The sequence below is a fragment of the Xenopus laevis genome, chromosome 9_10L (assembly GCF_017654675.1).
Source record: "Xenopus laevis strain J_2021 chromosome 9_10L, Xenopus_laevis_v10.1, whole genome shotgun sequence".
NCBI lineage: Eukaryota > Metazoa > Chordata > Amphibia > Anura > Pipidae > Xenopus > Xenopus laevis.
The window spans coordinates 125,497,642-125,510,416 of record NC_054387.1 but is presented as its reverse complement, the minus strand read 5'-3'; the positions used below and the strand labels follow the sequence as shown (position 1 = coordinate 125,510,416).

Here is a 12,775-nt window from a genome sequence, read left to right as displayed (position 1 = left end):
GTAAGTTCTACAAATAACTATGATATGATGCCTATACATACACCCAGTTGAAAGCAGGAGGAACGATGAAAGACTGGATGGATTAAACAAATTCATGTTCAGCAGTTGGTCATTAGATATCAAGCATATCTGTATCCATTCTTTGTTTAAACGTATACCCCTCGATGCCAAAAATGATGTGTAGGTGCCAAGAGACGTTGGGCTGTAAGCTTGAGATAAGCTGTACATTTGAGGTGTGCCCTGCTGTGTTCCTTTAAGACAGCAGCATTTTTTTTGGGCAATGCCTTTAAAATGTAAGTGTTGCCAATCTAAGCTAATCTTTAGTGGCCATGAAATGTTGCTTGATTTTTAAGGCCATTAGAAGAATTTGGTCTCAGTATGTTTATCCTCTCGGTTCTCCTTTAGCCCCCTGGCATAGAGATGGAATGAGAGTATCACTTCCTACATTTAGAAAGTTTCTTACTTCGATTCGAGGAAGCTTATATTAAATTTTCGTTTTTGCGATAGTTCCCCTTTAAGCAGTTGCTGGGCACCATCCTGTGGAGGCCGGACATGCTGCCAGGCAGTGAATAGGAAAGATCAACATGAAGCCAGAAGTAATATATGAAAGTCATTAAACCCATACAGTTTACAGTCACTTATTATTCTGGGACTTTTTCTCATTGAACCTGTCTTGGGTATATCTTATCCATAACATCTTTACAGGGGACCAGATCTAATCCATGGTACTATTTTTGAGAGATTTTTGGGGAAACTACCCCGAAAAAGTGGACAGGAGTCCAACAAAAACTCTCAAATTCCTTCATTTGTCTGTTGAAGATGTTCCTTGTAGTTTCAACAAGTATATTTTTTTTTAGTTGTAATATTGTTGTGTAGGCAGCCATCTTAGATCATTTTGCCTGGTCATGTGCTTTCAGAACGAGCCAGTGCTGCACTATGGCACTGCTTTCAGGCAGGCTGTTGTTTCTCCTACTCAATGTAGGAGAGAAAGGAGTCTCAGTGGGACATGGATTTTTACTATTGAGTGCTGTTTTTAGATCTACCAGGGAGCTGTTATCTGGTTACGTTCCCATTCTTCTGCTGATGGACTGCTGGGGGGGGGGGTGGAACAGAGGAGCGTGATATCAGTTCAACTTGCAGTACAGCAGTAAAGAGTGACTGAAGTTTATCAGAGGACAAGTCTCATAACTGTGGGCACATGGGAAACTGACAATATGTCTAGCTCCATGTCAGATTTCAAATTTAAATATAAAACCATCCATTTGCTCTTTTGAAAAACGCATTTCAGTGCAGTCTGCAGGAGCAGCACGATTAACTGATGTGTTTTGATAAAAACATGAACATGTTTTCCCATGACAGTATCCCTTTAAAGGAAAACTATACCCCCAAAATGAATACTTAAGCAACAGTTTTTATGATATTAAGTGGCATATTAAAGAATCTTACCAAACTGGAATATATATTTAGGTAAATATTGCCCTTTTTTTCCTCTTGCCTTGAGCCACCATTTTGTGATGGTCTGTGTGTTGCCTCAGATCACCTGACCAGAAATACTACAGCTCTAACTGTAACAGGAAGAAGTGTGGAAGCAAAAGACACAACTGTCTGTTAATTGGCTCATGTGACCTAACATGTATGGTTTGTTTGTGTGCACCGTGAATCCTACGATCCCAGGGGGTGGCCCTTATTTTTTAAAATGGCAATTTTCTATTTAAAATTACCCAATGGCACATGCTACTAAAAAAGTATATTATTATGAAAATGATTTATTTACATAAAGCAGGGTTTTACATATGAGCTGTTTTATGCAATATCTTTTTATAGAGACCTACATTGTTTGAGGGGTATAGTTTTCCTTTAATGATCTTGTTATAGGATGTCATGAACTCTGGACAAGGATAACTGAATCCTCTGTGTTGGGTTGTCAGGACAATGAGGCACACAATTTAGCTAATGGACATGCTCCCTTTAGCCTTGAAGACTACATGAGCTCACTGTAGGATTGAAACCAATTACAGGCAGGTTATTTACCAAACTTGAGTCACCGCCCCAATAACATTTCTGCAAGTTCCTGTTGGGTGATTGGTTCCTGGAAACACCTGACCTCCCTGAAAAGTGTGCTGTAACCCTAGAGGGGCACACACCCCATTGCCAGGATTGTCTTTGTGCAAAAGTTGTATTTGCTTGAAAGGAGAATTCAAATTGTAATAAAAAGAAAACCTCCCCCCCCCCCCCCGGCAAATGCCCCTAATTTTTTACTTACCCCTCTGTGCAGATTCTGGCCATGGGAGTTCATGGGCGCCATCTTCTTTCTTCGGTCTTTTTCTGAAGTTTCGGGCGCATGCGCAGTTGGAGTAAATGTCCTGTCCTGAACCACTGAGCATGTGCCGAAAGTCATGGAAATTTCTGAAATTTTTTTGGAAATTTCCATTACTTTAGGCTCATGTGTACTTGTTCGGGCCTGGAAATTTACTCCAACCGCGCATGCACCGAAAATGCCGCCACACACGATTACCGGAAAAGAAGATGGCTGCCGTGGACTCCGAGGACAGAATATGTATGGAGGGGTGAGAAAGAAATTAGGGGCATTTGCCCGGGGGAGGGGAGCAGGTAGGCTGGGGGGAGGAGGGGGGTCTACACAGGGTAGGGAGGAGGGTTTTTTTAAACTATGGGTTGAATTAGTGACTAGGAACTATGTGATTGTGGATACAGTGTTTGCTGCAGTTGACTTGAGAAGAAAGCCGCTGCTAAAAGGATTGAATAGAAAGGTGATGTGATCTCGGGAATCGAGGTAGTCACCAAGAGTGCATTCTTTATATTGACAGTTGCGGTACAGTTTTATTTCATGTCTTTTGTTACATGCAGCGTTGCATATTCTGTTGTCCCACAGCCGCATATATTGCCTATAAGTCGTGTGTAGCTGAGGGTCGGCTAACTGTCCAGGGCTTGATGTGAAGCTTTAAGACGACTTCCATCCAAAAGACATTGTTTATATGATCGGCATTTAATTCACTCCAATAAACACTCGTTAAAAATGTTCAGCTATTATGAAGCTATTTGTGAGTGTTACTGCAAGTGAAAGCAATATTTATCCCTTTCTGTTCTCTAGTTCTGATTTGCAACCACAGAATGAAAACAAGTTCTCCACTAGGTCTGCCAATCAGCTGGCTACTTCTGGGTTGTACTAGTAGTCAGGCCCAGCACAGAGGAAAAACTGGCAGACGGAGAACTGCTTTTACTAGCAGTCACATTTTCAAAGAACTCTTTAAGCAATTGTACATTTTTAACACATATTGGGTGCTAAGAATTTTGGGATGGGCACCCCCATTAAATTGCTTACAGGTGAGGCCACTTCAGGTAAGAACAAAGAATAGCTCTATGGACGTCATTTTTTTTCTTCCCAATTATGGACAGTTGGAAGCCCATCTACCCAAGCCACAGATTTTCTATATTCATCGAGTACTTTTGAAGGTAGTCTCCGTACTTCTCTGCTGAGAAATGTCTGAAAAGAACCCCCCAAATCATTGTCTAAAATAATTGTATCCATAGCCCAACCTGACACTTATCTCTGTTCCTGGGTGCTCCAGATTGTTAGCCTCTGTGTCTGCTACCAGCAATGCTACGGAGTTGTTTTTGAAGACCTGCCTTTTCATCTGATCCCACAAGCTTTCGACACATCATATTCACTGTTGGGTTTATATCTGATCTTAATTTGCTTCCACTACACAGTCCCATTTTTTTTGGACCTTACTATTATTGCCTACCTTTTCATTGGCCCAAACGACAGCACTGCAGTACCCAACCATAAGCAAAAGACCGCAGTCATCGTTTTAGGATCGCTTGAAGAGCCACGCCCACTAATCTAGACAATGCATCCAATACAATGACTCAATATTCCTGCTGGTCCATCTCATTGAATTCAGATGTTCTTATTTCCAATTTTGAACCTGCAAAAACTCATGTTCTATCTGGGATTCCTGTTGTCTGTCTAACTTTACAAAGGGTCCCAATATTCTGTCAAATATCCATTTTTGCTTTAGCTAGAAACTGTTTCTTGGATTAGTTGTATCACATCTGTTTAAATTTGCAATGATACTATTCTAATGAAGCCTGTTTTACTTCTAATTTTTATTGTGTTGAAATCTATTTTGGTTTACTTGAGTTAAAGTGATAGGTTTTTCTACAGTGTGCAAATTTTTAACTTGCATTTAGTGTATTTATGACTAGTGCTCACTTATATATTGGGTGCGCGTGTTACTGAAGGGTGCATGGGTTTAAATGGCCTGTGTTAGGATATAGTTGTGTACTCATTTCATTTGTTACCCAATGAATCTTGCCCGTCGACTAAAAGAGCAATAGCAACCAATACCATGCAGTACCTTTTGTTGGCATTTGTATTTCTTTTGTTGTCGAAGTGTCACTAATAATGTGTGCTATATTACCTTCCGTAGTGAAGTATGTAGAAGAACTTAGTATCATATGTGAAAGAGCAAATAGATGTTAATTTTATATTTTTTAAATCTGATGTGGGACTAGACATGTTCGATTTCCAGGTGCCCTCATTCATGTGACCTGTGCTCTGATAAACTTTAATCTCATCATATGAACATTTCTTTAGAGAGACTCACCATGTAGAGGAGGCTCAGGTGCTCTGCCCCAAGCCTTCAGCATAAGGGAGCGGACATCACCGTATTGTTTTGTAGGGCGGGCACTTAAAGAGCAGTCCTCCGGGCAGTAGTAGTAAAAACAGGTCTTTTATTGAGGTACGATCACAGGCTGTGATACACACTTGTACCTCAGTAAAAGACCTGTTTTTACTACTACTGCCTGGAAGACTGCTCTTTGAGTGCCTACCCTACAAAACAATACTGTGATGTCAGTCACTTTTTACTGCTGCACTGCAAACTGGAGTGATATCACCCCTTTCCTTTCTCCCCCAGCAACCCATCAGCATCAGCAGGACAATGGGAAGGTAATCAGATAGCGGCTTCCTGACACCTGCATTGCTAGAAATTCTCCCATGCCCCACTTACGGTAGTTTTATATATGAAAACAACGCTCAATAATAAAAATCCAAGTCCGGCTAACCTAAGTTGTGACTCCTTCTGTTACACTGAGTAGTAGAAATTATAGCTTATCTGAAAGCAGTTCCATTGGTCTTTCTGAAAGCGAAAGATCAGGGAATCATGACCCAAGATGGCTGCCTACACATCAATATTACAACAAAAAATTGTTTTAGCATTCAAATAATTTTGTTATGGTAACACTTCCTTTTATCCCCTCTTTATCGACAGAAAGTATCAAGAAAACAGCTAGATCAGAGGGACCTTTCGCTTTCTACATCTCCTAAAAGACGTACTGAGAAAGAGGACATACAAGATCTTGATAAGGAGAGAGCACGGGAAAAGGACTCTAGATCTGAAAAAAAATCCTCCCGTCCGCAAGCTCTCGAAGATTCACCCAGTTCCAGCAAGTTGTCCCGAAAAAGAGTTAGACCAGAGAGTCCACAAGGGAATGAACGCTTCTCCAATCAAAAAGGGGGAGAAAGGATATCAAAAGTATCCTCACCAGAGCTCAGGAAGTCCCTCGCGGGAAAATCTGTGTCTGCAAAAGTGTCAAGGAAGGATAGAAGTACTTCTAGAAGTAAAAACTCTCCGCAGAAAAACACAAAGTCCTCTCCAAGATTTGAAAAATACTCTGGAAGCAGGCGGTCTCCTGTATCTTCTAGCAAGAAGCGTTCACCCAGTGTCCGTTCCTCTTCTTGTTCATCATCTTCCTCTTCTGCAACCTCTGAAAGTGTAAAATCCAGTCCATTAAGAACAAAAAACGTTGAGGGAAGAGGCCTAACCCACAGCAAGGAGGGTAAAGTCACCAGAGCTAATTTAGGTGCAAGAGATGGTAAACCTGGGAGGTCAGTGAGTCCAATAAAAGAATCAAAATCAAAGGTTTCTCCATTTAGGCGAAATACTCGCAACAGCGTTTCCAGGAAGAGAAGTGTATCAAATAGTCCCCCTAGAGGTGTTAAATCAAAAACACCTCCAAAGAAACACAGATCTCCTTCAAACACACCTCCCAGGAGGGCTCGATCAAAAACTCCTTTACGTAAAGCCCGATCTCCCGCATATTCTCCCCACAAAAGGGCACGCTCCCCACAGCGGATAGCCAAGTCTCCTAGTGATTCACCAAGAAAAGAGCGTGTCCTGTCTAATTCTCCGAGCAGGAATCGATCAAGAACACCACAGCGTTGGGTGAGATCTGTTTCACAAACCCCCCCACGACATCAGAAAGAACGGGACAGATCATCTCAGGGACATGGGAAATGCAGATCTCCACAGCGGAGGCTGGATACATCAAGAGAAAGCAGAGAAACACACAAGAGGGATTTTTACAAGCAGGCATCTAAAAGTAGGGCAAATTCCCATTCTAGATCACCAGTGGGAAATGCAAAACCCAGCAAGAGATCACCTCAGAGGAAGGCTAGATCTCGTTCTAAGTCTCCATACACTAAACAAAGGTCAAGAACTTCCTCTCCAACTCGGAAAGTTAGATCACGTTCTAAGTCTTTAAATCAGAGGAAGAGATCTAGATCTAAACAGAGACGGAAGAAATCTCGATCCGCCACTCCTCAGAAAAGAGGTAGGTCACGCTCCAAATCAGTGCAGCAACGTAAACATTCACCTTCTTTGTCGCCAAATGATTCGAGGTCACGTTCCAGGTCACCTGTGAAGGACACCAAGTCACGTTCTAAGATTGTTTCCAGGCATTCTAAATCGATTAGTCGTTCACCTCTGAAGTCCCGTTCTCGAACACCCAAAAGAAAAGGTCGATCCCGTTCAACATCTAGGCAGAAACAGTCCTACTCCAGACTAACACATGCAAAGATAACTTCTCCCAATGTGCGTGAGGTCTCAAAATCTAGACAAAAGTCATCTTCACGCTCTGTGTCACCACAGCAAAAAACGTATACTTGCAGATCTTTGTCACCCAAGAAACGTAGCAGTGGCCACTCTAGAGGAAACCAAAAGAAAATTGCTTCAAGGTCACCCACTCCAATAAAGTCTATGTCCAAAGCAGAGAGGGCAAAATTAGACTCTTGCAGACAAGGTTATAGCTCTTCGCCTGAGCCAAGAGTAAGAAACCGAAAACAGAGTCATTCTCCTGAACAGGCTAAAACCTATAAAACAACTATTGCTAAACAGTCCTTGCAAAAAGAGAGTTATCGCAGGAGCCGGTCAAGATCACCTGCGTCTCTGAAGCAACATGGTAAATCAACAGAAAACAATACTCTTACTAGCAAGAAAACCTCTTCTAGAGCTAGCACAAGTTCTAGAGTTGTGTCTCCGTCTCCAGAGCGTAAAGCGATAGGTCAGCGTCGGTCTCTGGAAACCAAGTCACGGGAATCATCTAGACAAAGCCAGGGTGATTTTTCAAGGTCTTCAGCAAAAGTGATAGACTCTCAGTCTAATAAAATGGTTGCTCGTAAAGAAAGATCAAGAGTCTCATCCCCATGTGGTCAGTCTGGTTCCTCTTCAGAACGTGAGATTAAATCTAAAACGCCTCCAAAAAAAGGATCATCTGGAATGCTTATGGGGCATAAAAGCAGTTATCAAGATAATTCAAGATCCTCTTCAGAAAGTAATTCAAGGCTCAAATCACCTCCGCTTAAGCACAAGTCTTCAGAGCTAGTCAGGAAAACAAAGCATTATCAGAGCAAAGCTAGGTCTAGCTCATCATCCTCATCGCATTATGATTCGAGCCGTTCAAGAAGCAGAAACAGGTCTGGATCTTCATCAGGTCGGTTATGTAAAGTAAAACCATTACAAGTAAGAGCAAGTTCAAAAGGAAAATCTAAGAGTCTGTCTTCACAGAAGGTTAACTCTGGATCATCCTCAGAATGTGAATCAAGATTATCAAAGGTAGCAAAGTTGATAAAACACAAGATTTATACTAGGTCATCTGATGATGAATCCAAATCAAAGAAACCCCAAACCAAGCCTAGATTTGAAGAGTCCCTAGGAAGTGCCGCAAAATCAAGGATGCCAAAACATAGAGATGGGGCAAGATCGTCTTCTGAACATGAACGTAAATCTCAATCTATACAGCACAGAGCTAGTTCAGCCTCTTCTTCAGAGCGTCCGCTAAAAGAAAAAGTACCTCAGCGCAGGCCTAGTTCTGAATCTTCATCGGCAGAACGGCAACCTACTCGGGCACGTAAAAGCAGATCAAGTTCTGGATCTTCTGAACGCCAGTCTAACTCTAGACTATTGGAACAAAAAAAATCTTTGTCCTCATCAGTTCTGCATTCTAAATCTAGACCAAATGAAAGCAAAGCAAGCAAAGAGTGTTTGAATCAGCAAACTAGATCCAGACCACCGCAGAGAGAAAACCATTCTGGGTCATCTTCTGAACATCAGCCTTTAACCAGGGCACTGCAGAGAGGAAGTAGCTCTGGATCGCAATCAGATAAAGTTAGAACTAGGCGAGCCCAGCACAAAAGTTCTTCTGAATCATCCTCTGAACATGAACATAAGAGTAATCAATCTCAGCGCAGAACTAGTACTTCACCATTACAACATGACAACAAATCTAGGTTGTCCCAGCGAAGTAGTTCAGAATCAATAGAAAGAGAACATAAATCTGGACCACCTAGTCATAGATCTAGTTCTGAATCTTCATCGGATCAGGATTCAGATTCAAGGCTCTCTGAATCTAAAGACTTTTCTCGATTGGATCGTGAAGATCGATCCAGAAAGTCTACATCTAAAGACAGTGTTCCTTCACCTCAGCGTGATACTGAGCATAAAACATCTCAACAAAAACTTATTTCTAGATCATCTTCTGAAAGTGATAGCAGACATAGGACTCCTGCACAAAAATCTGTGTCTCCAAAATCCCCTCACAGTAAAGGTGGTACAGAACTGAAGAGTGAGAAAAAAACGCATAGTAGCAGGTCTGAATCGTCATCGGAGAGAAAATCATCATCTAAAACACCTCCACACAGAACACAGTATGGCTCACCTCTGCGGGCACTTAGATCTTCCACTGATGCAGTTACCCGGAGATCAAAGTCTCCAGCATTGACCACAAATTCTGACCAACGGCAGACATCTTTACATACAGGTTCACCACTACAAATTCCTCGAAAATCAGCCTCACCTCTTTCACATAAAGATACAACTTCTAAACGGCATAAATCCAGTCTTCATTCTGCAAATACCAGGACTGAATCTCTTGCATTTGCTGATGAATCATTGGTACAGTCTAAATCAACGGAGTCTGAAGACCAGTTTTCACTGTATGCAGGTTTGGTTCCGCCTCGTGAAACCAATAAAACCAAGTCTTCTCCCAAGGAAAGTATGACTGATGCCCATTCCACAGTTCAAGCTTTACTCTGTCCAGCTATTAATGGATCAGAGACTAAATTAGATCTGCCTCTTTTGACTGAGGGCCAGCAGTTCGATTTAAAGGCTACTGCATCAAACCCCAGCATGGAAGAGGTAACGGCTGAAACTGAATGTGTGTTATCAGAAATGACATCGGAATCTCTAGTAAATGAACTGTCCCAAGGACACAATGTAAGTCAGAAATACCCATCCAAGAAAGGGAAATCTGGATCTCTGTGCTCATCGTCATCATCATCTTCTTCCTCCTCTTCCTCCTCTTCTTCCTCTTCGTCATCATCCTCTACTTCATCATCATCCTCTTCTTCCTCCTCCGCCTCCTCATCTTCAGAAGATGAGGAAGATAACTCTTCAAAAAAGCAAAATATTGTAGTGTCACCACCTGCAAAGAAGTTAAAGACAACTGAAAGACAGTCAGCATCTTCACCATCTTTTAAGCTCAGAACTCTTGAAAACGTGGATTGTGATAAATCTAGGTCATCTGCACCTAACACACCAGATGTGGCTAATAAAAAAAGTATACATTCACCAGAACTGGAAATAACAGACGCTGTACAATTACAGGCAAGCATTAAGTCAGGACGTGAATTAAAGTCACCTACTCTGTCTGCGACAAACAGTCTTACAGAACAGAGCCCTGACTCTCCACTGTCAGGGGAAAAGCTTGCACCAAAAAAGAAATTGCACATTGAAAACAAAATGAATGAGTCACCAGGACCTGAAGACTGTTACAAGCAATATCATGCTACTATTCAGGAAAGCAGCCCAGCAAAATCACATGAGAAATATAATGAAGCATCACCCAACAATTCTGGTCAGGTTGAAGTGACTAATGATGAGTGTAGAGTAAGATTAGAAAAAAGTATCTCAAGGTCTCCACCAAGGAGTTTCAAAGCTGCCATGTCACCAAGCAAGTCTCCGTCTATGGTAACTTGTGAAAGGGCAGACTCTTGTCAGTCTCGGAGCCGGACACCTTCCCCTGATATATCTGACAAAAGGGACGCTCCGCTTCAAAAGAAATCTACTCCTACAAGAAAAGGTTCAAAGTCTCCAAGTGCAGATCATAAGTCTGAGAACAAAAAATACAGCAGCTCCGATTCATCTTCTGAAGACAGCAGTTCTGATTCTTCAAGTGAAAATGAACACAGCTCTTCGGAAGAGAGGTCAATGCATGTAGGTTTAGAGGCCTCTCCGAGGAAGGACACTATCCAAGATCCTCCTCCAATAAGGCGTATTGCATCCCCAGTAAAGAGCAAATCATCTGTCCCTCTGAAACCTGAGCCCTTAAGTGAAAAAACAGTCAAAGATGTTTTAAGAAAGAGCCGCTCAGTTTCTTCTTCCAAGTCACCTGTTAGAGAGAAGGATCGCTCATGTTTGGCAGGCAGGGAATCCCCGAGACAGAAAAAACGATCCCTTTCACATTCTCCCTCCAGAAAAGGAACATCTAGAACACCACCACGGAACAAGGCTAGAACACCTCCCAGAGCATTTAGATCCCGCTCCAGGTCAAGGACTGATAGGCGGTTTCGCAGAGAAAGCTCAAGATCACCCCCAAGGCGTTATCGTTCTCGTTCACCTTCCTGGCAGGAGCGAAGGCGGTGGGGCCGCCGTAGATCTCCATCATCTAGACGTGGACGCTCTAGATCTCCCACGAGGGCTGAGAGACCTTGGCGTTCTCGGCGAGGCCGTTCTGGGTCTTCCCCTTGGAGAGGTAGATCAAGATCATTGTCTAGACATGAATCTTCTCGTTATCCCCGGCGTGGTAGATCCAGGTCTTCCCCAAGAAGAAGATCGAGATCTCCACGTAGACGAGATAAACAAACCAATTATCGCAGGGAAAGATCTAACTCTTCAAGACGAAGAAGATCTCGGACTCCACAGAAGAGGTCCCGTTCCCCTGCAAAGAGAGCCAGGTCCCGTTCAATTGATAGAAACAAGAGTTCACAGAGCTCCAGAGCTTTAACTTTGCTTAGCGATGGGCATTCACCAGCAGCTACGCAAGAGAAATCTAATGCTAATAATGAGAATCAGAGGCTGGTGTCCGAAAAATCTAGACTGTCTCAAAAAAGTGACCTTTCTCCTGTCCGTACTTTAAGCCCAGCTTGTAAAAGTCGTTCAACCTCCCCATCAAATTCCACTACTCATCAGAAATTTGCCATTGCTGTTTCATCCAAGCTGAAGTCCCCATCACCCCAACTTCTTGAAAAACACAGTGATAAACTGGGAGGAAGTTCAGACACTAAGCAGACTGGGTACATAAAAGATGATGTTGCTTCCAACAAGAGAGACTCCAGTAGGGGTTCACCTGCGCAGCCAGAGCATGTACTGGATGAATGTAGCAGGTCACCACCAAGACTACTTAGAGATGTCCCTGGAACCCCTCCAGCATCTAAAAGTGGGGAAGACAGTTCAGACGTAATATTCCATGACCAGAAAAAAGATAGTAAGATGGCTGTAAACATAGACTCCCCAAAAGATGAGGCCTTGACATTGACTGAAGGCACATCTTCTTCTATGACCGCAAATGTTGAAAGTAGGAATGAGAGGCTTGCATCACCTGCACATCCATTGGGCTCTGCTGGAGAAAGCTTGGCTTCACCATCTTTAACCTCAAAGTCAAGGAAGCAGAGTAGTTCATCCGACAGTCCTTCCTCTTCATCCTCAAGCTCGGACTCTAGTCCCAAGAAGCCTTCTGTGGATGCTGGGAATGTTCCTGCTGCAGACAGGTAGGTGTATCTTAATTTTTCTTTGTGCCAACATATTCCGCAGTACTACATTTCTACATTTTTCACATCTGTCCCTCCCTGTAGAACATACTGTACTATTTCAGGTCCCTATCACAATCACTTACGCTGTGGTCAGTTTTTATCAGAAACCAGTTGGCCTGCCAGTATGTTTTGGGCATGTGTGTGGAAACTGGCCTTAGTCACTGGATACTTTCGGGTGTTGTATGTATTGTTTTTGGCTTTGTGGGGTTTTTGGAAGTATTGAAGTACAGCTGTTCTCTTCTGGATCTTGTCCATTACATGCCAGCCACCTTGTCCCACCCAGTTAGGTGCTTTTGAGAGTGTTTTTTTATTTAGATTTTTATTTTCAGTTATGAAATAAAACATAAATGATTGCATAAACATTACTCAGGAGCTGCATATACTGGACAATCCCCAGTCTGCAGGAATGTTAAGACACAAAATACAGTGTTTTGATTTCCTGACTGCTTTTGAGTGTTTTGACCAATTAGTATATGATTGTATATAACTAATGAGCCACATAGTCTTTGTCTGCAGTTAGATCTAATGAATATGCTGGTGTTTGTTGTCATTTACAATAAGCCTGGCTCTTCTCTTGACCCATATGTGGCCAATGTGTAGTTACAC

At 42.5% G+C, this 12,775-nt stretch overlaps 1 protein-coding gene across 2 annotated transcripts in view; it reads left to right on the top strand.

Moving 5' to 3' along the window:
• Window positions 1-12,775, top strand: part of srrm2.L (serine/arginine repetitive matrix 2 L homeolog) — a 33,641-nt gene that overhangs the window by 15,027 nt on the left and 5,839 nt on the right. For both annotated transcript variants that reach the window (XM_018236738.2, XM_018236737.2), the window contains one exon: window positions 5,295-12,127. In XM_018236738.2, coding sequence (XP_018092227.1) covers window positions 5,295-12,127 — 6,833 coding nt within the window. The remainder of the gene's footprint in view (window positions 1-5,294; window positions 12,128-12,775) is intronic.